The following is a 27,063-nucleotide window of genomic DNA, read 5'->3' as shown; positions in this document are numbered from 1 at the left end:
GTGTGGAACATCATGGCAGAAGTTATAAGATAATTACTTGGAATACATTTTCACATAAATATCTGCACAGAATAAACTTGACTAAATTTGTTGTGCTACAAAAAGAGGAAAGCTATTGCTGGTCATGTGCAAAGGAATTACTGTTCTATCATAAGATCCTGTCACAAACTCCCGACCAGATGGAGAATAATCAATATCCATCCTACAAAAAAGAAACAACCTTTAAATACCAACCAAACTTAAAATGTCAGAAAACTGCAGCAAAGAAAGTGTCGTTCTGAACACTCACACAGCGGAAACATGGTCTTGGTGCACACATGTTGATATATTCATTCTTCTCATATCATAGCTATAGCAGTTGCAATCTTCATTAGCCTGCAGTCACAAAAAATCAAACTGTAGTGATTAGAGCAGAAGACAAGAAACTTACACTACATTATATAAAAAAGTTTAGGTTTAGCTCCTCAGAAATTAAACCGCCTTTTTTTACTAACACTAAAAAAAATCACTTTACAGCATGATTATTTTGGTCCGTCTAGAGTTTGATGATACTAAGAGGTTGTCCTATACAGGAGTGAACTCTGAACAAGATACCAAGAAAGTACACTTGCACCGAGACTTTCACAAATTTCAGTAATTGCAAGGCAGAAATAATTATAGCAAAACAAAGAGGAGAAATATAATGGAATTCAAGTCAGTTTGAAAGACAACCACATACTGCAGTGAAATTCATAGGTTCTCTTGGATTCCATGCAATGGCATTATTCCTTGTCTGCAATACAAGAGAAACACAAATTGTATCATAATGATAAGAACTTTGCCACTACAAACAGTAACATACTCTACCATGTCATCAAAATAAACAGTACCACAAACATTTTCAAACAATAAGCTAATTATTGAAATAGAGAACGAAATATATTTAGTGATTGCAAGGACCAAAGTAGCCTATAGTAGCAATAACATTAGTAACTGCAAGAGTTTACACCAACGATAGTAACAACTTACCACCTACTTACATATTAAATTGAAAATTATAAAATGACAATAATCCTCCAATGCATGAGGAAATGTCACACAACATGGACTCAGAATGCCAAAGTCTAAAGAGTCTAACCACTTGGCAACATCTCAATAAAATTTTGGTATGTTAAAAAAACATAAAAGAGTTTATCATTTGAAAAGAAAATAGACATCTATTCCATCACAAATCCTTTCTTTACTAGGGACAGCACCATGCACATGAAACTAGTTTCCCTAAAGATTCATCCCCTGGCTGGTTCAGCTTTGCTCTCACAGATCTGACAGAAAGCCTCTTGGTTGGGGAACACAATGAACATCGAAGCCAAGGGAGTCAAAGATGGTCACCACCTCCTTGACCTGAGAATGACAAGCTCCCTCAGCTTGACCTGGCCATCTTGATGGAGGACCCTGAGCAGCAGAAGGGCAAAGGATAGGACCCTTCTCATCTGCTGATGCACCACCAGTTAATGAGTGGGTATTGAAACACAATGACGATGACCCTCAGAATATGTGATATGTCACTCCATTTAATATTTGTTTTTTGTTGTCTAGCCTTGGGCTACTGTTTCCTTTTTAGGCTTGTAAGCCATTTAGGCAGAGGGAATAGTTATCTTTTTTGATGTAGCCCCTTAGGTGTGTGCTAGATGTTTGGTTTTGCCTATGGCAGCTGCTCTAAAAGCATGTAAATATCATTTTTAATAGAGTTTAAAGGAAGCATTTTATTCAGGGGAAAAGGTCCCCTTTTAGCCGTGTTCCATGGGGACGTATCCCCCAAGGTTAGGTGCATGCACCCCTCGCACTTGGGACGGGGGTACGTCTGAGGGTGTGTTTCCCCACGCACCCCGTTTGCGGAGTCATGGGGAGATGCAGAGGGTGCGTTTCCCAAGTGTGGGGGACGCGACTCCCCAAAAGGGGTGCTTCTAGGCATCTCATTGTCACCTTAGCTAAGGCTCCCCACTATTTACGAACTTTCACCGATGGGAGGAGACTTGGTATATATGGAGTCACAAATGAAGGATAAATCAACAAATGGATATAAAGTGACCCAAACAATCCCTTTCCAGAAGAGGGTCAAGAATGGAGCTTGCTTGCTTTCTAAGCAAGGTACAATGTCTTCTAGGAGAAGGATGTGGGGATTTGAGGGTTAGGTTTAGGGAATATAACTTGTGAAAGAGTTTTCCAATCCCTAAAATCCTTATTGAAATTGGTATCCCAAATGGTTCTTGAAGAATTGTCTTTTCAAAGGAGTGGGACCACATGGGACCAAGTGGACCCAGCCTAGGTTAAGAGGCAAGAATTTAGCAACCAATGATGTTCTTAACCCAGACAAGGAGGGGGAAGGATCAAAGAAAGAATTTTCACTTAAAGGTGTCAAATTGATCCTATGAGGCAATAGCCTTGGGGATACCAGGGCAAAGTTTGATCTCGAAGCTAGGGCTTGGGTTATCTCACAACTCCACTGTCGGAATAGCTTCAAAATTGCAGGAGGCCTTGAGGAAACACCAACATAGGAGAGGCTAGGAGATTGAACTTTTTGGAGGGCTACTTTGTGAAGAAAATGATGCCCTAGGTGACCCAACTTGGCTAGACCTAGAAGACGGTGAAAAAGAGTTGATTTTTGAGTGACCACTTCTTGGTAGATCAGTGTCTTAGTCTTTGGAAAATGGAGTCTAGGATAAATATGAATGACCTTGTTTCTTAGTCAAGGAGGCCATAAGACTACCTCGCAGAAACAAGTATTCATAACTTAACTTAGAGAGTACTTGGATCAGGATAATGTTGCAAGACTTTGTTAACTTACTTGAACAATTTGAAGACGAACGAAGGGCAAGCAAACTTCTCACACTGAGCATACGAGCGCACACGACCTCTCTCTCTCGGGTCTTCACAACGCCATCGCTTTACAGCTCCAAGTTCTTTTGAAGTTCAGAAACTGTCCTCAGACAGGCGGCCCAACAGGCTTCAATATTAATTCAAATAAAAATTTACAGAGCTTTGCAAATTACAAACAGAGATCAAAGAAGCACTCCCTCAATCACCTTGGGCTTCTCATGGAGAGATCTCTTATAACATTTCAAAAGACTCTATCCTATTCTATGACATGACTAAAGGTGGAAATAATTGAGGGTCCTGTCGGCATTTTCTGATCCGACGGTGTCTACTCAACTTTTCCTTTTACAAAAGAAAAGACTACCAAGGTCCTTTCGGACTCCTATCAGAATCATAATCGTCCTCTGATGATTCTTGTCTGGCTAAAGCAGTTTTGTCCAATATCTTTAAATATTCGTAGTCCACCATCTTTGCATATTCTTCGTCCCAATTGATGTTGTATGGGTCTTGGGCATCCTGGTACATGTCCTGAAAAGTGGAATCTTCAGCTTTACCTTTTCCTTTTTGATCTGTTGTTACTATTCCTTTACCTTTTGGAGATGCTCTTCTTGTTGAAGTTTGTCCCTTATCCGTATTTATCTTTATCGTATGGAGATTCTCTTGTTGTGGAGTGAACATCAAATCTCGCTTTGCCCACTTGTTGACAAAAGGGATAGGATTAATTTCTATGTCAAGAAAAGAATCTTTAAATACTTTTTCACGAACAGGTGAAGGTTGAACTGCCAGCTCAATCCCATCTAGAAGTTCCCACTTAAAAATATGAAACATATTAGTGGAAGTCTCTATTGCATGTTGAACCCATAATCGACAATTTTCATTAATGTAAGATTTTGCCTGCCATCCCATTTCAAAGATTATAGAAGTGCAGATCCTATTTGAAAGCATCAGGCTGACAATATGAACTACGTCATTATTCCAATTTCCTGCAATAACACTAATTGTGATTAGTGCCTTCTGATTGATTACAAATCTTAAAACTTTTGGATTTCCTTGTAGTTCATCGATTTTTTGTATAGCCTGCTTCTTTTCCACTAATTTTAATTTCCCGAATTCTTTTAACCAAAGAACTAACTATTTAGTAAGCTCTTCTTTGTCTGCAAACTTGTTATCTCCCGTGGTTTCATAACAAAATACCTGTGCAAAAGGATTTGGGGAGATGCTTTCTCTTAGTCTTATATTCTGATAATCCCAGGGTGATGAAAACGTTCTTAAATACTGTAATGTCCTCTAGATACATTGAGAAGTTCTGACTGAAGGCTTCTTTCTGCAAAATCCTTCTTTAATTTCCCAATCAGCAAAATTTTCAAAAATCTCATATTGGGGAAACGTATCAGTGGATGCATAATTCTCATCAAATCTCTGTAAGAATGCTGATTCAAGTTCTTCAAAAATATCTGGAATCTTCAGAGACCAAATATATCTTCCAACTTCTTCTTTAATCTGTATAGTTTCCAAATCTAACATTTGTGCTCCAGTGTATATACTTAAAGCAAAATCTATTCCTCCTATCAACTGATAATAATTCAAGACTTTAAGGATCCAAAGCATGTTTTCTGTAAATTGGCTTGACCATAGATCAGATAAGCTTTTAAAATAGATTTTAACCTTCATATTAGGCAAAGGATATACCTTTACCAGATCAGCATCTAGACCTAATGTTATGCCAACATTTTTTGACTGCCATGCTTGGCACTTTTGGATCCATTGATTTCTTCGCAGTCTTAGTCCCACAATCTTCTTTATTTCTTCAGTCACCATATGAACATGACCTTCTAAGACTTTGAATCTATGTACAAATGTACTAAAATCATCGTCTTGAGGCTCCTTCCCTGGTATAGTAAAGAGTGCTTTATTCATATCTCTTGTTAAGGAATCAGCTAAAAAGTTAGAATTTCCTGGAACCCATTCAATGTCAAATTCAAACTGTTGAAACCATATCTGCCATGAAAGCAACCTTCCTCGAGCAAGCTGTCTTGAAATTTTAGCAGATAGAAAATATTTGAAATTCATTGAATCTGTTCTAATCAGAAATTTCACTGGTGCTAGATATAATTCAAAATGTTGAATCCCATTGAAAATGGCTAAGGTTTCCTTTTCTGCAATGAAATAATTCTTTTGATGTGGAGAGAACTCACCAGATGCATATGCACATAATTTTTCTTCTTCATTCTCCCTCTTTTAAAAAAGAATAACTCCCCAAAAACTGTTAGAAGCGTCTGTTTGTAATATCAGAAGACCATCACCTGGTGGTTGTAACTTTGGTAGCTGTTGACATTCTGATTTAAGTTCTTTGACAGCTGCAGTTGCTTCTGTAGACCATCCTCCTTTTAAATGCTGCCTAATAGGCGTTGTTTTTTCAGATAGTCTAGGGATATATCTGTGAACATAATTTAAGACACCCAAAAACCTTTGAATAGTTTTTGTGTCTTTTAACTCATCAGGAAACTGAGACAGTTTGGTTAAAACATGGGGTTGCATTTGAATTTGTCCATTTACTACATTGATCCCCAAAAAATCTATATTGTCTTGGAAAAGAACCATTTTCTTTTCAGATAGCACTATACCATGATTTTGAACTTCATGCAGGAAGATTTCCAAATGCTTCAAATGTGTTTCTAGATCAGGACTATGTATAAGTATATCATCTATATATGTAACTATAAAATCATATTTACCAAAAATATAGTCCATTCTCCTTTGAAAAAATGCAGGCGCATTTTTAAGTCCAAATGGTACCACCTTCCACTGATAGAAACCAACTGGGCAAGTGAAGGCAGTTTTATGTCTATCTTCTTCTTGGATTTGGATCTGATAGTATCCAGACTTCATATCAAACTTGCTGAATACTTTGTTGTTTTGAATCTTCTGCATAATTGTCTCTGGCCTGGGCAAAGGGTAATGGAAACTTTGAGTAATAGCATTCAGAGGTTTATAATTTATTACCATTCGGGCCTTTCCTCTGACAATTTCTGAGTGATTTCTGACCAGGAATGTTGAACAAGAGTAGTGAGAATCACTTGGCTCAATAAGATTCAAATTCAACAATTCTTTTATTTGGCTTCTAACTTCTTGTTCGTCGGTGGGGGTGCAAGGGATAAGTTTTCCTTTTACTCCATTATCATGTAGAGTAACTATCTCTTGCTTAGGACTTTCTACTTCCCAAAATTGTTGGGGATTGTTTGAACAACTTTTTAACAATCTTTCATAATAGATTTTTGTTCATCAGACCAATTCATCTCAGTGCATGCCTTCTGTTTGTTTTTAGACTCTATTCTTTCTTCATATATTTGCAAGACCTCTTGCCAATTGTTAGAGTCGTTTTTTGGTCTTCTTGCTCCTGCTCTCTTCTGGCTATTTTCTCTTCTAGCTTCAGAATTTGCTATTAGCAACCTTGGAACAGAAATAGCCTTTTTCTTTAAATTTATAATCAGCTTGTCTTGGTTGATTGTTACTGGGAGCACTGAATTAAGAAAAGGCATTCCTAGCATTAAGCTTGCAGATGGATCATAATGCTGAATGGCTGATATTTTGACAATATTTCCCCCAACTTTTAAAGGAATGTTATCAACATAATGAGTTAATTGAACAGAACCCCCGATTGTTTCAGAAACAAGAATATTTTGAAGCGGTTTCCAGAGAGTTTTAAATAAAGATGGTCTAGCCAAATTGTTTGATCCGCCAGTATCAATAAAGGCATCCACATTAATCCATTTGCCTTTAACTTGAACTTCTACTGGGATATAAATCAAACTATTGGTTTTGACAATCTTTTTTAACAAATTTTGTTCTGCAACTCTGTCAAATTCTGGAATAACTAATGCTGTGGAAGCAGCAGTTTTCTTTTGATATGGACAAAAAGAATTCAATTCTGCAATCAATGGTTCTGGCTGCTTACCTTTCTCTCTTACTGTGATCTGTGAACATTCTGAGGCGGTCTCATCTTGTGAGCTATCTGATGTTTCTTCTGTGATTTCTGTATCACTTTCATCAAATTCTTCACTGTAATGTAATTCTTCTGAAAAATCCTCATCATCAGAACAATATTTACAAATGTTCATTTTTTGTACACAATCTACATCTGTTTCTGTATCTGAAGCCTCTGTTAAAATATATACATCAGAGACGTCATCTTCAGATTCAACAATAGACCAATCATCTTTAAATTCCTCAATTTCAAAACAAGCTTTTAACTTATTAGAGGAAGTATTAGGACACTTTCTAGCAAAATGACCTTCTTGTTTACAAATGAAACAACAATTGTTGTTTCTTGGTCTATTTCTTTTCTTCAAAAATTTGAATTTTTGAAATGGCTTCTTGGGATTAGAAATTCTCTTGGGTTTGAACTTTCCATATTTTCTGGTTTTCTTTTTCTTTTTAAATGGTGTCCATGGTAACACTGCTCAGCAGACATCTGAACTGGGTGTAATGTCATGTGCCTTTTTCTGCCAGCATAAATATTTGACCTTTTCAGTGCACCTGAACAGAAGATCAACCCAATAAATTTGATCTATCTTTTTGGCCTGTACATCTAGATCTTTCATTATGAGATCTCCTAGATTCCCTGGAAGCTTAGAAAGAAATGAAATTTTTTGAGTGGTGTCATTGGATAAATTAGCTTTAAAGACTTTAGCCATAAAATCTTTCCCAAATTGGTCAAGATATTTTAAATCTTTTAATTCCATGCGGCTTAAGTCTGTTATAAGCTGTTTTTTCTCATCTACAGGTTCTAGAACAAACTGAGTTTTCAACAAAAGTTCTAATGTTGCCAGTCCTGCTTCCATGACTACTCTACGTTCCTCATCTGATGGTCCCATCCACCAATCATATACAATTCCTGTCATTCTTTTCTCAGCAAGGACCACGATGGAAACATTATCCAGTTTTGTTGTAACCTGCATTTGATACAGGGCACCTATCCAGTAAATGAGCTTGTAAATCAAGGGCAAAAGTGGACACTTCATAGTGGCATGCCCTTCCAAGTGGGCTTTAGAATGTACAGGTGTTCCCAAGCTCAAGAGGGGGGGTTAATAAAGGACCCTATTAGGTGGTTTCAACCTCTAAGGGAGTCGCAGGTCCATGGTGCATCCATGTTATGAATAAATTTTATATATATATATATATATATATATATATATATATATATATATATATAGTAAAAATAATATAAATAATAGTAAGACATAAACAACGATTAATTAACTAATAATTAGTAGGAAGAGGCATGTCTCTACAGACATGACTCTTCGTGAAAGGGTACTTCCTGACTATATATACAGGGCCCTCTCTCCCAATTGTAACATCATTCTTATTCATACATCTTCATATATATATTCTTGTATCTCAATGAAGATCTTTATATTCCAAGTCTTTTGGAGTATTTAAACCGAAGAATGAACTTTTTTCGCTTCAATTCGTCAAATGGCGAGTGTGATGTGAAATAGTGGTGGAACGGAGTGGGGCAATAGGGAAAGCTCCAAGCCACATGCCATGGTACAAGGGTAGCTATGATGAGGGAAACCCACACATGGGTGTATAGATGTAGGAGGGAGAAATTGTGGTACATGAGTTGCCCCCACCTTTGTTTTTTCGCCCTTCTTAATATGTCTTTTGCCTTTTACTGATTTTTCTTTCTTTTAACTGCTTGGGGCTCGAGGGAATGAGAGCATGATGTGTATGATAAAACAAAGATACCCCCTTAAGGTTAAGCAGTTCATTGCCGACCAAGGGTTGGGACAACCATGGGTTCCTTAATGATGCAAGGGGCACACATAGGGGCCCTAGGAACCAAGGTGATCACCATAATGATAGGGGGTAGAGCTCATGCTTGGCTTTTGCCCACATGCTAAATTCTTATGTCTTGACCATCTTTTGCATTTTGTGGTACATTTCTTGTTGTAAGTGGCCAAATTATTCTTCTAACTTTTTTTTACCGCATCAACCTCTGGGGCATCATTGCAGGCCCTACCCAAAGTGTGGACACGGGGAGGGGGAGGCTAACTCGTTGTGGACCCAATGGACAAATGTGGACACAGATGGGAAAAATGTGAAAAGGGGTTATAATGAGCAGAGGGGAGTGGTACATATGGTGTCAGGGAGTGGGACCACGCAACTAAAATCAGGGTTTCCCATGTAGTGCCACTCCTAAAGCTACTAACCAATAAAGGAGATCCCACAGGACTAGGATACAAGATTAACCACCAAGTTGGGATAGGGGAACAACAGTACAGACCAAGCCCATTCTTTCTGTCAAATCCCCCCACTAATCCATGTCCAAATGTGTCCAAGAAAAGCAAGCAAAAATACCCAATTGCATAATGAAAAGCCATACATTTGGTGGAAATCCCACCTTCAGACATATGATCATAACATATGGGCGAGGGCATATAATGGGTGGCCCAACTAACGGAGAATGGTGGCACATCGAGCTATCTAGTGGCTGCAAGGTGTTGTTGGTTGTGGTCTAAAGACATATCTAAGATAAAAATTCTCCTATGGGTGTCACCCCACGGGGGTGTTGTTGACAAACCAAAATTATATCACATGCATTCATATTGGGGCATTAAAAATGGAAAAATCACAAAATAATATATTGAGGTTATAATGAGGGCCTAAAGGGTTTTAGTATACCATACAATAATATATATAACCTAAGGTATTGTTTATACAAATTTTTGGCCAAGCGGAGGGAAAAATACACCATATTTTTAGAAAATGTCAGGCTACACATCACCTGCGGAGGGAAAGAGTGGGAAAGGTTGCATTTTGGAGTCGAGCCTCTCTGCAACCCGCCTTTCTGCGTTTTTGAGTTTGAACCCTAAGCTTTTCTGCGTTTCTGGGTTTGAACCAGATATGAGCAAGACCGCATTTCTGTATTTCCAGCGTGAGCAAGTTTTGCCTACAAGACCGACTTTTTGCCTTTCCAGCTTGAGCGAGACCTACTGCTTTCATTCGAATCTCTAAGCATAGTTTTCTTGCTTCTACAACCAAGATACCTTATTTCCACCCCATAGCTACTCTCTCGTTCTCATTCCGGAGGGATTCCATAACCCAAAATTAATGTGTTTTGTCTAGCTACAGTAACCTTCATGATCAAGGATTTAAAAAATGACGGGTTCTATGAACACCCAACACAAACAGAAGAAGAGGCAAGGAGTCAGCTTGTGGAGTGCAACAAGCGGTATTAGCAGTTGATTCAAAGTGTTGCCGATCATAGTGTTTTATTAGATTTTACCTAGAGAATCTCTATAATATACAGGTACATCCTTAAATGATGCTCTTGGCTCTTTCACAAACATGCTCACAATATCGACATAGCTAGGAGGACATGATTTTTGTGTGACAACCTATTATTCTTTGATACACAGAAATAAAATATGCCCAGAAACTTAAGACGTATATAAACTCATCACATGAAACTCCTATTCTATAATCTCTCATACTTCCATGAAAATTTCATTACAAAGGTGAAATATTTATAGTGCAACCTACAACTACCTTGAGCGATGTATAATATATTCCTTTAATAAATTCTGGATGGAAAGTTCAACCATAATTGCACCTAGAGAAGTGAGGTGATCTTACATCCCAGTTGGAAATCCCATAGAGAAGGCAACCACCTGTATCACTTTGAAATGAGATATTCTAAATCGTCAATATAAAGTTGAAAGAGTGTGGGACCTGAGCGACAATGGGCATCTTTGCTTTGACATGTATGGTTCTATGTATTCCATTTGTTTCTTTGCCTTGCTACTAAATAGTTTAATATGTTTGATTTATATATGCTAATTTTATTGGTTTTTGTGGGATGGTAGCGGCACACCAACTTGGGTTTTGCTCACAGACACCAGCAGAGGGAGAATGTAACGATAAGCAAGAGAAAATCACAGTTGCCAGAGCATTTACACAGCATAGGTCCAAGAAGATAACATTGTCCCAATAGTTGAAACAACACTCAACATCCAAGGGAAATATGCTCACCCAGAGAGAGAGAGAGTAGTAGCCATTTTGTTGAACACTAACATTATGAACCCTGGGCTGGAGGAACATCACGATGAGTTTCTTTTGACTTTCCTGCAGAAGTTTGTTCGAGCTTCAGTTCTAGTCACAATCATCATTTTCAGCAGCAGTTGCATCGTCCTACTCTACCATCGTCTGGGTCTAGGATTTTTCCCTAATTAGGTCTATTTTTCCGCAGAGGAATATATCAGTCTCTCTTTATGATTCACCTTCATCCTCCTCTATCTCAAGGGAAGCTATTTCATCTAATCGATCTCCTGTTGGTGACTGTGTTGGGAGCTCTTTGCATGAGCCATTGCCATTAGCATTGTCTAGGGAAGCTATTGTAGCAAACAGAGTTGGTGCAAAATCTTAGGTGCCCATTGACTCTTCTACACCATTGATTAGCCTCTTTATAGTCAATGGTGGGTACTTGGGTGTATTTCATATGCCCTTTAGGTATAAGTATTTACTCAGACTAATAAGATGTAATTAATGTCATATGCATCCAATGCCTCTTTATATGCCATTTTTGGAATCAGTGTCTGCTAGACTGATAAGATGAATCAGGAAGATTTTTCTCATTAGAGAGATATTAATTCAAGACATTAATAAGTATACATTCTTCAAACTAGCGGTATCTTCTAGTAAAGACGAAATATATTCTCATAAAAATTAATCAGAGTGAACTCTGGAAAATATTGATAAAGCAATTAAAATGGAAAATTTCATATTTTTTTGTAGTTAGTTGTTATATTTAATTCTATCATAACCCAAGGGGTTAGCTCAATGGGTTGTTTCCAATGTTTTTAGTCATTAGCTAGTTCCATGCCGATAGACACCTGGTTTGAGTCCCACTGGGTTAGGTGCAATAGTCTATGTGGATGGTTATACTAGGAGTTCCATCCAGTAAGGGTCTGCTCCTTTAATTTGGACTCAAGAGATGCAATTATTGTTTCTTGATCATCCCTGCAACATTTTTGTTCCTTCAATTCTACCTCTAAATTTCTCAAATTTTCTTGTAACGTCTAAGCTCTTTATCAAGTTTGAATTTTTCTTGGTAAGATTCTTGTAAAGTAGCCTCTAACTCTGTCTTCTCTACTCTGGAACTATCTAAGGCTATTTCAGTTGCATCTAAGGCTATTTTAGTATCTTCTAGGCCAGCTTTCAGATGCTCATACTCATGAGCCTTTTGAGTAAGTTCACTCTTTTCATTCATAAGGGTTTGAACTTCAGTTTGTAACGTGGCTAGCTTCAGAGACAACTCTTCAATCTGACTCCTATAATTAAGTTCATTCTTCACTTGTTTCTCAATCTCATCCAACGTGTTTTGTAGCTTTGATGACAATGCTTCACTCTCTTTCTTTGAGAGACCTAACTGGTTCATAAGTTCTTGCAGATTGTCCTGATATTTCTTTTTCATAGATGCAATCTCTTCTTCAACCTTTCTCAGTGATTCTTGCAGATTGGTTTTCTGTAGGTGGAATTCAAAAGCTTCTTTAAGTGCTTGTGTTGCTAGTTTCTCATTAGCATCGAATGTTGATGACATATGTTGAGAAAGCCTCTTAAATTCTTCCCGAAGTCATTATGTTGTAGTAGAATTATTCCATCGAGTCATTCTTAGTGCTTCTTCTTCCCTTTTGGCCCTTTGTTCCTATTCCCTTTTAGATTGCAACAATGCATCCAAATTTGCTGCAAACTTTGTTGTCTTTGTATCTATCTCTTGTTGTAATTGTTCAACCTTACTCTCTAGGATACTTATGGTTGAAAAAGAAGTTGCATGCTCATCTCTGAGATTTTGTAATTCTTCTTGCAGTTGTTCCTCCGATTTTTTAGATGAAAACTTCTCATGCTCCTATTTTAGTGCTTCAAATTCATGCTCTAATTGATCCATCTCTTTTACCAAATAGTCCCATGCTTTTTTGTAGTCTTCAACCTCTCTAGAGAGTTCAATAATATTTTCCTCTAATTCAAGTGTTTATGCAAGCTTCCTCTCCATTCTCATCAATTCCTCTCTTCTTTCTTTTGTTGTTTCTTTAGATCCACTTTTTTCTTCATCATGATTTAGTTGTCTCAAGCTCAGAAATTCTCTTAAGAAGTTGATCATTTTGCTCCTGTAGATGTAGTAGTGTGCTACCATTATTTTTGTGATCACCCTCTACTTCATAAGTTTTCTTATCTAAGATTTCTCTTATTCTGTTTTCAGATTCAGTCTTTCCTGAGTATAATGACATTTCTTCCATTAGGTCCCCAATCTGTTCCCGTGCTAGCTTGCCAGCTTCTTGGCTTGCATGGAGGCAATTTTGCAACTCAAGGTTTTCTGCCTCCAAAGTTTCAATTTTTGCTTCCAGATGCTAGTTAGTTTCTGTAAATTCATGGGCTTACTCATCAACCATTGCAAGTTGAGATTCTAAGTCTGCAATGAGTCTACAATGTCAAGCCTATATATCCTAATTTTCTCCTCTAATTTCTTGGTCATGTTTTCCAATTCAACCTGTACTTCATCAAGCTGCAAAACCTTATCCTGCAAAGCTTGTATATCACATATAGCTTCTTGGCTTGCATGGAGGCAATTTTGCAACTCAAGGTTTTCTGCCTCCAAAGTTTCAAGTTTTGCTTCCAGATGCTGGTTAGTTTCTGTAAGTTCCTGGGCTTCCTCATCAACCATTGCAAGTTGAGATTCTAAGTCTGCAATGTCAAGCTTATATATCCTAATTTCCTCCTCTAATTTCTTGTTCATGTTTTCCAATTCAACCTGTACTTCATCAAGCTGCAAAATCTTATCCTGCAAAGCCTGTATATGACATATAGCATTTTTCTTGAATGGGTGGTTGTATTCCAACCTTTCATCCTCTTTCAAGTCAAGAGTAAGGTTTTTGACATTTTGTTTTTGGGATTCTAGATTATCTTCACTTGTTTTGACAGGATGGATTGTTGTGAAACATCACATGATCTGCTAGAGATCTCCTCAATCTCTTTACTTTTCTTCTGTAATAACACTTCTAAATCTTGAACTTCTAGAAGAAGCTCGGAATTTGATTCTTGTGTCTTCTATAGCTACAAATTGAGATTTATATTAACCTGTTTCTCATAGTCTATCTCTTGCTCGAGCTCCTCTATGATACGCTTGGCATTATCCATCTCATTTGATGCTTTATTTGCAGCTTTAAGCTTTTCATTGCCTTGTCCTAAACCCTTGAGTTGTTCAACTTCTAGTTTCATGTTATCTCGCTCTACTTTGAGAGAGGAAATTTCCCTTGCAAATTCTTGTCCCTGTTTAGTCTCCTTTGCGAGTTGTCTCTTTAGTGTTTCCATTTCCATGGATAGTTCTTCTGCCTGTCTGTCCAGTGATGAAACATCATTCTGGAGTTCCTCAATGGTTGTTTCAGAAGCTTGCAACTTTTCTTTCAGCCTTTCATTTTCTTTGTATATATTTTCTTTATTAATTTCCATGGAGCAATCTGAATTCCACCTCCACCTACATCTCCACATCCACCTCCTTCCAGCACTCCACCTCCACCTACACCTCCTTCCAACCCTCCACCTCCACCTCCACCTGTCAAGTCTGCACCTACCCCTGCACCTTCCAACCATGGTAAGCATCTGAAATCATTTTAAAATCCTTAAATTCTCTTTTTGAAAAGGTAATTTTTTAAGTATATGTTATCTCAATTACAGATTCCATTTTTTAAGTATTCTTTGAAACAGAATTGTCACGAGAATCGTGACTCATAAGTTTGCATTATCACTCTGCCAGCATACTCAAAGAGAGGGCTTTATATAGGAATCTATTCAGTATTATTAACATTAATCATTAAATCACAGGCTTGGTCTTGGCCTTGCCTATACATCACTCCATATGGGCGAGAATGACTTTATAGTTTTATAGAGATGGTTCTTACCAAAAAACCAGGGTAAATCTTTTTTAGGATACACATCTATCAAACCATAAGATACATATCTGTTAAACCTTAACACAGATCTGTTAAACCTTAACACAGATAAATATTCAACTGTAAATCTGTCAATTCTGGAAAAAACTATTTAGAATAAATATGGTTTTAAATTTTGGAGAAGGCATTTATCTTACCAAGTGCAGATTCTGAAATATTTGAGAACTTTCAATTACACCATCATATTTTCAAAAATTATTTTTTCTTGATACAAATTCTAAAATATGTCAAAAATGTTTAGTACACCATAGGAGTTAAACTTCCTCCAAATAGTTATCTGAGCATCATGGCTAGCTAAGACTTGGTTGCCATAGGAGCTGCAATAATGCTAGAATAATCTTCCCCATAGGAGTTGTCCAAAGTGGAATTTGGCCCTAGTTGCCAATTTTAACACGCATTTACATGGTTGAAACAATTTCAAGATGCACAGATTTCTGGCCTATCTAACTTAATAATGGACATTTTTAAAAAAGCATTTGAAATTCTGGTTACAAATCATGTTAAGATTATGAATTAAAAATAGTTGTACAATGTTTTGTCGAGTTCTTGTGCAACAATAAATTAGCTCTCAAATATGTTTTAGTAATATGTTTTATTTCTGGTTTCAGTTCCATTTGAGGAATCCACCAATAGTACATTTTGAATCAAGGTGTTTCATCCAAATAGTAATATTTCTTCATGTTTTTTGGAGCTTTGAATTGAAATTTCATACCTTGCTTCCTTGCTTTGTTTTATAATAACCAATATGCTTGTGGAATTTTACTTACTTTTTCATTTATTTATGTGCAAAAACAAATGGAGTTGTTTTATAAAATTGCTACCAGTGAAGAGAATTCTATCATTGGCATGGTCAAGTGTCGAGAAGGTTGTACATTTGCTGAAATTCATGATGAAATTGTGGATGATGAAATCGTTGGATACCCTTTTGATTTTATCCAGGATGGAACAAGTTTAAATCCAAAGCAAGAAAAAAATGGAAAGTTTATACAACACTTGTAGACATCAAGAGGAAACTAGGCACATTTGATGTGGAAGAAATGTGTTCAAATGTAGTGGAAACAATACCAATCTTTGAAAACATTGAAGTGAATGTGGAGGGACCTATGGATAAACAACCAAGAGTTGAAAATATGTCTTTGTCAATGGAACAAGCCATAGTTGTTGATCCTAGTGTATTGGCATCTTGGGAAAAAAAAGTTAAAAGTTTAATGGAAGAGTTTGTCAATGAGAAAATTACTCTCAAAATATATTCAAAAAAGGGAGAATCTAAAATAAAGATCCATTGCGAAATTTGTGGCATTGATTATGGAACAGGTGATGTATCCTTGGCGGCGTGAACAACACGCAACTTCAAAAACCATCATATGAAAACAAGGGCCCATCAACAACGCCTATCAATGCCAAGTGGTAGTGAAATTCCTTCATGTAACGAAGTACAACAGACAGTGATGGTTGGAGATCAATTTCATATTGATCAAGCAATCAAACTTCTAGATGATTTCAACAAGACACAAGAGCCTAATTTGTTCAAGGTGGTGGAAGCAACACTTGTAGACTATAAGGACATGAAAAAAGTGAGAGTGGAATGTACACGATGCAATAAATGGTTTTGTTTAGTGCCGACAAGTGGTAATATTGTCAGTTCTCTAAATGAACACATGAAATCAAAGAAGCACATTGCTACTACTACAAATGAGGGTTCACATGAGGAGATTGGGCTGAGGAGTGGCATGGTTGGGAGACCCAAGAAGCCTACCAATGATAAGTCCCAACAAAGTTTGACTAGGTTCTTGGTCCCATTATCACCATCAGTATTACATAGGGGTTCTACAAGTGCAAATCCTTCTACTTCAAGTGTGTTAATTAACAACTTAGACTAAACTTGAATATGAATTTGTTTATTATTTTATTTATCTTACTTCAAATTTATTTGTTTGTTGTCATCTTATTACAGCTCAAGTATCTCCCTTGTTACTACAATGTTGGGGTTATTGGTATCCTTATATTGATAGCAATGGGGAGAGATTGGAAACAAAGGTCCTAATGGATGATCAAAGGGGTGGAAAATTATGGGCCATAGAGAAGCATACCAAGATCATGTTATGTTATGAGGGTATTCAATGTCGTTTTGATGGTACATATAGGCATATTCATTGTCAGAGCGCTTCTAAAACAGGGATCCCATTTGATTCATTAACATGCAACTTTTGTAAGTTAGTTCCAGAATGTGATGACTTCAGGATGCGATTATATCGTGAATCAATATGCACCAATAAGAAGTGAACGAGATACAGGAAAAGGTAGAAGACTTGACTATCTGACTCAAAATGAACTAAAGAATGTTGCAAGGGTTACAAATGCTAACCATAGATCAACAATGCGGTCTCTTTGGTGGGAGAGGACAAAGGTTGCTACACTCTCTATTAGAATAAGATCCCTAAAGGAAAAGTTGTTTGAATCGACAGAAAGGAAGGATGTCTTTAGATTTTGCAAGGATGTGTGTGAGGCACATAAGCAAGGAAAATTACAAGGTAAAGATGCAGTTTGGGAATTTGTCAAGGATAGTTTTCATAACATGATGCATGCAAAAGCAGGGAGAAGGTATAGTACATCCACAAAATCCCTTTACAAAATGATCAAGTTATGGGGAGGTCCTAGATTACATAGCTTTATTAGCTTGAACCTAGAAGGTCCTTCAATATCTACGACTTTAAGGCAAGTTAGAAAGTCATTAGCATATATCCCAAGGGAGCACGAGCATATTTTTGAGGCAGTCGGAAAATTTTATGCTTCTTATAAAGCCAAGCATGGTATAGATGGTCCAATTCTTGTATTGCTCGCTAAAGATGAAACAGTTGTGAAAAAATATGTTAGGTGGGTAGCAAAAAGCGATACACTGGTGGGGTTTTGTGGTACGAAAGAAGAACATCAATGCCAATCACATTTCTTGGTGAGAGTTGGTGAGGGAGTTGTAGGCTATGAGATTATAACAGATTCTTTTAAGAACAATGTTATTGGTCATTATGCACGTGTTATTATTGCAAACCCTTTACATGAAAAGCTTCCTCGTTTGGTTGTGGTTGTTCATCCAACATGCAATAGGTTCAATGCAAATTTTGTTTATCAACAATGGGAAAAAGTAGAATCTATGTGGAAGAAACACATGGAAAACAATTTGGGACCTATTGTTGGTCATTCCTTGAATGGGGATAGCATAAGAAGACAACTTATGTTGAAGGATTATTCTTCAACAACAGGTCTTCGATATCAAAATCCTTGGGAAGGGTGGAGGCTAATTGGGTTGTACAATGGTTGCAATGTAACAAGATTGCATGACCAAGATTACATCCACAACGGCAAAAAGCTAGTGAATCCTTTGTTTAGCAGTCGACGAGAATTGGTTTTAGGAAATGATTACATAAGTTTTGGTCATGTCAAAATGGTTTATCACACTTTTAAAGTGGATGATCACAAGCTTAAGGGTGAAGATATAGAGAAGTTGGATCGACAAAATTGGGGATCCGCACAACACATTGCTTTAAGGCATGTTCAGAGGTGTTTGAAAGAGTTGAGAAGTACACCAAGTGGAAAGTTAGAGAGGACACTAGCTACAAAGACTTATCTAATGATTGTTGTTGACTACATTGACATCTTTATGTCTCATAGTTTGAGCCTTTGGGAAAGGGTGCGAAATGCTTCACGAGTTCATCATTTCTTCACATTATGGTTATGTTGGGTACAGAAACAATCTCATACTAATGTCAACATAAATTTCATCAGCAAAGAAGCATATCAAGATGTGAAAATTTCTTGCCATTTTGCAATTTTGTTGATGAGATTGTTTCGAGATCATTACTTTAAATTTCCATGTGTTTTGCACCTCACTGGATCAGATGTATGTGAGAAATTCTTTAGTAAAGTTGGGGGGGTGGTTGGAGTGGAGAGGGCCTATGATTTCACTGACTTGCTTCATGTTGTTGGAACCCTTAGTAGAGTTGTTGAAGAAGAATCAAACCCCCAAGGGCTTCATTTTAATAAATCTCATAAGAAGCAAGAAAGCATTTGGAATAGATTGCACCAATAAACAATACAAAACATTGACATATTGTCGCAATATGATTCAATATCCACAAACGCTAAAATTGTAGAAGCCCTTACAATTGGATTGAAGGATGCACAAAAGATTTTATCAACTCTTGGAATGCAACCAGAAAATTACACTCAATCTTCTTGGTGGGTTAAACCATGGACAGAGGATCAAAATTATCCAACATTCCAAATTGTGGATGAAGTAGTTGATGCTTCTCCACCGAGTTGTTCCAACTCTATATTCCAATCTTCATCATCATTGGTACACAATGAAAGTGAATTGCAAATAATGGAAAGTGAGTGGAGACATGAGTTGGATGAAATTTTAGATTCCATTGATGAAAATGGAAGAAAAATGATAAAGTCAGTGGTGGATCTTGATGGTAAGGATATGTTTAAAGCATGTTTGGTTAGTCAGTTGAATGGAAATCCGACATTATCCAAAGATAGGTTGACAAAAGTGAGAAATGGGGTCTACTTTAGGCGAGATGGGAAGGCTCCACAAAAGGGTGTTTCAATTGGCTTTGGAATTGGATCAGATTGTGGGGTGTTGTTTGAAAGCAACTCAATTCCCCCCACTGAATGTACTGCAAGAAAAGGTGTTCCTTGAAGTACAAAACAAGGTGTTTCTTGTGGAATGTGGTACATTGGAAGGGTTCAAAGAATAAGGAAGAAGGATGGTAATAGGGTGTTTGATTACCATAATGACATTGACCTTTTGGATAGATTAGAAGGCATCGAGCTTCAATTATGTTGGTATAGTAGAATAAAGGGGCAATGCATGTATAAGTATGATTTGGCATATCATGCTTTTGTACAACTTGAATCTATTATAGCAATCGCAAAGTTATCATACAATGCTAGGAATGATACATACAAATTAAAATAATGTGATTACAAAGTTTTTTCAGATTTGGTGAAAAATTTGAACAAGGTAGATTTTCAAAACATTATACTTTCTCTTTCCTTATGTATTTACATATGTTGAATCATTTATAAATAATTATTGGTTGTATTTTTGTTGGTTTGTTTGTATGAATCTAACGTTAATTTTGTACTTTTTGGTTTTAGGTTTAGTGAATAGTTCAAATGGTGAATGTTAGGGATAACTCAACCTTTTTTTGCTACCTGCTTTTAGGTGTAAGTTTCTTTCACTAGCCAATCATCCTTTTGTAGTTTTGTTTCATTCAAACGTTAATTTGGTATTTCCTCCATAAAAACAATAGAATTACATACCTATATAACTATATGTACCCCTTACCTCAACACATATATAATTTGGAGATAAGGGTACCCCTTACCTCAACACATATATACAATTTGGAGATAAGGGTACCCCTTACCTCAACACTTGTGTTGGATGCCTTCCACTATGGTTCCTCTGAAGTTGGTCCATTTAATAATGAAAAACAAGAAGAGGTGGTTCCTTTTTCAAGAATATGCTTTGTAGATAAGTGGTTCTTCTCACTAATGTTAACATTTTCCTTGAATTTTAGATTAATGGTTCGCTTGCTAAGGATATCAAGGATTTGATGGCACGAGCTTCAGTCAGGATGGTTTCTGCTCACTCAAGTCAACAAATTTACACCAGAGCAACGTCTAGCACATGAAGTGCATTTTATTTTGAATGTTTATGTGGTAGCTGGCTTTCCTATTTTTTAAATTGGACATATAAATCAGAGTTTGTAGTTCAAATGTGCCATCAGAGTCTTTTTGGAAGTATTTATGTTTTGGCCATACGCATGGGGTCTACAACAGTTAAATTGCACTTGGTTATTATTGACAATTGAGTCCTCAATCATATTTTGGGCATTTCCTTTCAGTGCTTTCACTAAATGACATTAACATTAATTACTATCTGTAAAGGCTTTTGGACATGTGATGGTAGTTTGTTTTTAAATTGTTTGCAACTTTATTGAGATATGTGCTTCTGGTAGATTGGAAGGGTGATGGCACTTTGCTTTCCCAGAATCTCCAAGATGGCTGGTAAGCTTTTAGAATTCTTGAATTCTTGCAATAAATGATATGAACTACATAAGCACTTTGAAAGGGCACTTCTGAATCAATTTGAATATCACACTTTGAATATCATGTAGTTCGGACCCTTGTTACTAGGCACTTCTGAATCAATTTGAAAGGATCTTGGGTCATTATGAAATGATTTATTTTATGAGGCTAATTTGTATCTATCTTGCATTTCCTTTTGGCTCATTTAAGGCATAGACTAGCCCTTTCCTAAGGCCCTTCTCAACCTTTCTGAGACGCCCCCCCTGTCTGAGGCATTTTTGTATTAATTTCAGGCTTGTTCTGGGACCTATTTGGGCCCTCTTCTTGGTAGACCTCAGTAGTATTTGACCTAAGTATTTTCAATGGCATCTCTGTGGACAAAATTTGGGATTATTCTGAGTGAAGTTGGAGGACATTATTGTGTTATCTCTCTATGGTTTCTAGAATAATCTGATGCTCATTTAAGCCTTTGTTCTGGGCTCTTCTGAAAGCAATCTATATATATTCAAAATACCTCCAAGGCAGATTGTTTGTAGCCTTATCCTCACCTTTTGTAAGATTTATCATTTCTGCCAAATTTGAAGGGTTTGCTGAGCTATATCTAGACCTCTCTGGAGTTGCATCTAGGACTGATCAAGGGCTTATTCAAAGAAATGATAGAATCCTGTAAGGAAATGATGGCTATAATCAAATCAGGCCTTGTTTCTGAAACAGTTACAAGAAGTCTATTATTGGCCATCTCAAGGGCAGATCTCTCATCACTACTGGTATTGGTATTTTCTTAAATTTCAATTTGATTTTATGTTGTTCAATAATGATTATTATATTAGAAAGTGTATTATGTACATTTTTTATTACTTTCTATTGCCTTCCATGAATTGAAAAAAAAAAAAAATATATCCACAGTGTTTGACTATTTCAAGGTTATCTTGTAGTCGTATCCTAATATTTTACATATTGCTTTAACTATTTTTACACAGTAAATGATGGTGCAACAAAGAGCATGGGACTTCCATCCCAGAAACATGTTATCTATAGGTGGATGTGGCAGCATAAGGTAGATGTGTTGTAAATGGCCATCTTTTGGTTAGCTATTTGGAGCATTACTAAGAATAACTTGCTATTGAATACAATAACTATACCTATTTTCTTTTGCCTTTGCAGCACCTTGTTGACTGTTTATGCACTGTATCTGTGCAAACTTCTTTGCTCTTGAAAATGGTAGGAAGAATCCATAATTGTCCTTTTACAAGTCTTGGTGGGGAGGTGAACAAATTACAAGTCTTTGTTGATAATTTTATCCCTTCGTTGAACAATTCCGAGGTATGCAAAAGTGTTGTTGGGACATTGTAATTTTATTTAAGGTTTTAACTTTAAATTTATTATTGGTTTGAACTTTGTATTGATAGACATATGTTCTTGGCAGGATTCTTTAGATAAGTATCTTCTTGGAGGTGAGTTTATCATTGTTGACTCCACAAAGAATTATGCACATTTATCATTTCAAAACAAATGGAGGAAGTGGTGTATCAAATCTTTTTGGTGAAAAAGGAAACGCAAGAAGATGTTTCAACATTAGTTGAAGAGTGCATCGGAGAAGACAGTGTAATGCCCACCTCTAAGTTACCAGGATTCAGATTAGGATCCGGATCCGGATCCGAATTCAGATACGGATCCGCCAGCGTTTTGAAAACTTAGGATCCGGAAACGGCAAAGAAACGGCAAGTACAAGCAAATATAAAATATTTTATAATTTTTAAAATTAAAATTTATATAAATATAAAAATAAAAACTAAATTTATACAAATATTAAAAATAAAAACATATACTAATTTTTTAATATATAATTTTTACATACAATAAATAATTATTATATAGACAATTCTTAATGTATCATCTATAAATATTAATTAAACATTAATTAAATTTATATAAAAATAATGATTTTTAAATATATAACTCCAATTTAATACTTTAAAAATAATTATTAAATTAATCATAATATAATTAATGCATCATAAACACTAAGTTATAATTATTTATATTAAGCAAATTATTAAACTTATAGTTATTTTAGAAAAGTTACTTTTAAACTTGAAAAGGAACTTTAAAATTGATTAAAATATAAACTTACTTTCTGAACTTTAAAATATCTTCTAAATAAATAAGAGTTCACGTCACATGTATTAAAGTTTATAATGTCTTTAATACTATTAAAGTTTAATAAATATGAGTTCACGTCAGTCACGTGTATTAAAGTTTATAATAAAGTTTATAATGTCTTTAATACTATTAAAGTTTATAACATGGTCAACATAGAAATAATAAATTGTCGCTACAAACTTGCATTAAAGTTTATAGCGTCTTGTATTAAAATTTATAATATGTTCAACATAAAAATAATAAATTTTATGTCGCCCAGCAATTCCCTAGTTTATTTCCGCTAACAGATTCATTAATCTATTTCTTACCATTCCATTGACTTGCATTGAATTTCTCGTTTTGGAATTTTGTGCTCCCGTATGTTGATGATTTTTTACCCACGAAAAGAAGATAGGCGGATCTCTGCGGATCCGGATCCGAATCCGTCTCTGATCCGGGGATCCGCAGATCCAGCCATTAGGCCCAACGGATCCGGTAACATAGGCCCACCTTGAGTTAGATATCAGACCTCCCTTTTCAGTTGATTTTCAACAAGTGTTATTTTTGTGCTTACTGCAAGACATTTTCCCTGATATTTGCTGCTTAGATCTGCTTGAAGGCTTCAGATTAATACTGCATACAAAAACAAGTGTGACACTTCAGAAGGGGATAAAGCAACAAAATTTCCAGATCTCGCATAGAAGAAGGCATTCCTTTGTCCTGAAGCTTATTGCATGCTCATTGAAGAAGACTTGAGAAGAGAAGGATGTTGTTCTGTTTAAAGTTGTCACTGGTCTCACAATTCTACTGGGAAATTTCAGTGTTGAGCTCATCTACAGGGTTAATTTCGTAAGTCATTATGTGCTCGGCAGTAAGGGTTCTCTGTGGTCCATTTTATTTTGTGTATAGCATCTCTCATCTCCCAGCAATGTACAAAGCCATAATGCAATGGCCATTGGCTTTGAATCTCATTCATTAATGCAATTACAACTTGCTCATATGTACCAAATTCTAAGCTATGTTGATATACAATGCTCATCTAATTCACCCAAAACCACTCACATCAAGTCCCCTTTCCATGGAGGATATAGTGGTATAACCATTGGAATTCAAGTCCAATTCAGCTGCCATTTTGAGAATTTATTATTCCCGTTTGAGCATTTTTTAACTTGATTCGTATAAAATTTTCATGCAGAGATAGAGCACTAGAAAAGGGATTATTTTTTCATATTGCATTTACTGAAGCATCTGAATTCATTTTTTTTGCATGGTTATTACTAGATTTTTGGAACATGAGCTATATTTACATTTATTGATGCTTTTTCCTGCAGCTGGCACTCCATATGAATTTGGTGTTTTTCGAATGAAACTGATTCTAATTCCTAATTTTCCAAACTCTCCTCCCAGAGGTAATTGTTGATCCTTATAATGATGCTTCATCTAATTTACATTCTCTTAAATGGATATTATGTTTGCTTTATATGTTTAGTTGCCTATAAGACATTCCTTTTGTTTTTCTACTTACTGCTTATCTAAATCATCAAGTATATAAGGGGGATGCATGACTTGTAAAAACTGAGAAATAAACTTTTGCGTCTTTCAATTGTAATGATTGGCTTGGACTGCAGGTATTTTTTCACAAAAATCTTCCACCCTCATATTGCAAGCAATGGAGAGATATGTGTCAATACACTGAAGAAGGATTGGAATCTAACCCTTGGACTGTGACACATTCTACTTGTATGTGTTCAGCGACTTATCAATATGGGTACAATGTGATTATGTTACAAGAGGTACGATGTGCTTATGTTATAAACAAAATATATTGATATGGGTTTATTTTGCAGGCTCTATACAAGCATTCATGCTTTGAAGCTCAAATTGAAGAGTAAAGTGGCAATTTTAGAGTCTATTACTTTAAATGAAGGCCCAAGAAATACCCTTGTGACCTCTCCTACCCCACTTCTACCATGCCAAACAAATATGAGAATATTATTCAAGATCCAAGCATAAATGTCACTTCAACAAAAACTATAGGAGTTGGTGCATCAACATTTCATAAGAAGAAGGATCTAGCTTCTACCAGAGTGCACATTGATAAGAAAAAGCTTGATTCAATTTAGGAGGGCATGGTAGACTATGAATTGTATGATATGTACTTTTCAACTAACAAATGAATATTCTAACACCAAGCTTTGTAATGTGTCTTAACAGTGGTCATAGGTTTTTCACAGTAGTCATAGGTTTTCTGTAGTGCTTTTACAAAGCTTTTTCTGACCAGTGCTTAACAAGTTGACTTGGCTCTAGGTCTATGGAGTTGTTTCATAGATTCAATTTATTCTAGCATGAAGCACGATCCTAAACATGCAATATTTGAGTTTGTAGAAGTGGACATTTCTAGAGTTGGATGTACAAATCTACTGTTGGTTGTATCGTCATCCCATAAACAATTGTTTGATGGAGATGTTTTTTTAAAAGATATATCATAATATTTTCAGGCCTTGGCATATATTCGTTGTTTAGATTTAAACTGTGGAATGGTTGGAAATTTGGAATTTGGTTTTTGATGGTGCACAACCTAGATATTTTGACTTCATGCTATATAGTTGGGAACTTTCAAGTGCAATATGGTCAGATAAAGAAACTTTTTTCTTCATTATGGGGTAGATATACAAATTTAGTCTTGTTTATAGTGGAGACTATGTTTTTCACGTTATTTCATGTTATTGTGTGTTGTAACAATTTTGGTTTTGATAAGTTAGCATATTAGAAAAATGAAAAAAACAAAATATCTTAAAATGTTAAGTTAGGATATGGACAAAAGAAAATACAAAATAAAATGTTAGGAATATTTTATATTATGTCCATATCAAATAAAATGTTAGGAATATTTTATATTATGTCCATATCAAATAAAATGATAGGTTAGATTGCCCTAAAAAAGGAAGGAAAAATAAATAAAATGTTAGGGAAGCAAACAAAAGAAAAAACATTGCTTTAGTTGAAATGAAATAAATTTGAGGCAGCTAGTTTAAATGTGCCATTAAAAGATTGTTTACTTTGATAATAAGGGTTAAGCTTTTAAATTAAGTTTAATTTCTTTTTATCAAAAAGTTTGTAATAAGCAAAAAGCACTTAATTTGTCTAAGGTTGGAAAACGACAAAACATCAACTCAGCACCGATAAGCGCCCGACACCTTTCGACAGACATGATCAATAGCAGAGGTAGCATTTCGGCCCCCCCTTCAACCATTTCCCGTTAACGCGACAGGGGGGGTCCGAAAAGGTGTTTCAATGGCTGCCCGTTTTCGCTATGTGTCACTCTCGTAGCATTTCGGACCCCCAAAGCCCAAAACCATAAACCGCCTCCCCCCCCCCCTGAAATCCCGCCGGCGGTTTTCAACCTTCTAACGGTCAATCACACCCGCGCGCCATATCATCCATCTGTTACCCCCTTCTCCACTCACAAGCTGCCACGTCATAAATTCGTTGCGCCATACGCTCCCGTCCCGTTGCAAACCTCATTTAACCGTTTTTCGCTCCCGTTGGACAATTAATCCCCACTCCTCTGTCATAAATTTCCTATAGTTAAGATTTAAAACGGTAAATTAGCCAAATTCAGCTTATAAATAGCCTATGGCTCTACCGTTTATTACTTTTCTGCTTCAACCAATCCCTCAGAGAGCTCTGTTTTCTTCTGTTCATATTTTCCCTGTCATTCATCCTTCAATTAAATCAGTTTTCCTATTCCCCCTGCAGCAAAATGGCCCCGAAAGCTAAAACGCAGAAAACAGTTGAAGAGGAAAATCCATCTGCAACCCCGATCGACCTAGATCACCTTCCCCTTGCGGACTCTTTGTTCAAAGTCGCAGACTGTGAATGTGAATTCGACTTTCACGAATTGCATCTCTGGCTAAAGAAAAAATACACAGATAAGGAAGATCCCATTCGTTTCTGGGAGACA

At 36.2% G+C, this 27,063-nt stretch overlaps 1 protein-coding gene across 4 annotated transcripts in view; it reads right to left on the bottom strand.

Moving 5' to 3' along the window:
* LOC149197264 (uncharacterized) overlaps positions 1-27,063 on the bottom strand; it is a 208,169-nt gene that overhangs the window by 10,426 nt on the left and 170,680 nt on the right. For all 4 annotated transcript variants that reach the window (XM_089405801.1, XM_089405799.1, XM_089405800.1 and 1 more), the window contains 3 exons: positions 719-772; positions 290-375; positions 142-202 (listed from right to left, as the gene is read on the bottom strand). In XM_089405801.1, coding sequence (XP_089261927.1) covers positions 142-202; positions 290-375; positions 719-772 — 201 coding nt within the window. The remainder of the gene's footprint in view (positions 1-141; positions 203-289; positions 376-718; positions 773-27,063) is intronic.

The sequence above is a fragment of the Pinus tabuliformis genome, chromosome 2_2, assembly GCF_031772625.1.
Source record: "Pinus tabuliformis cultivar Carrire ecotype Pingquan chromosome 2_2, CPIR1, whole genome shotgun sequence".
NCBI classification, from domain to species: domain Eukaryota; kingdom Viridiplantae; phylum Streptophyta; class Pinopsida; order Pinales; family Pinaceae; genus Pinus; species Pinus tabuliformis.
This window is presented reverse-complemented; position numbering and strand designations above follow the sequence as displayed.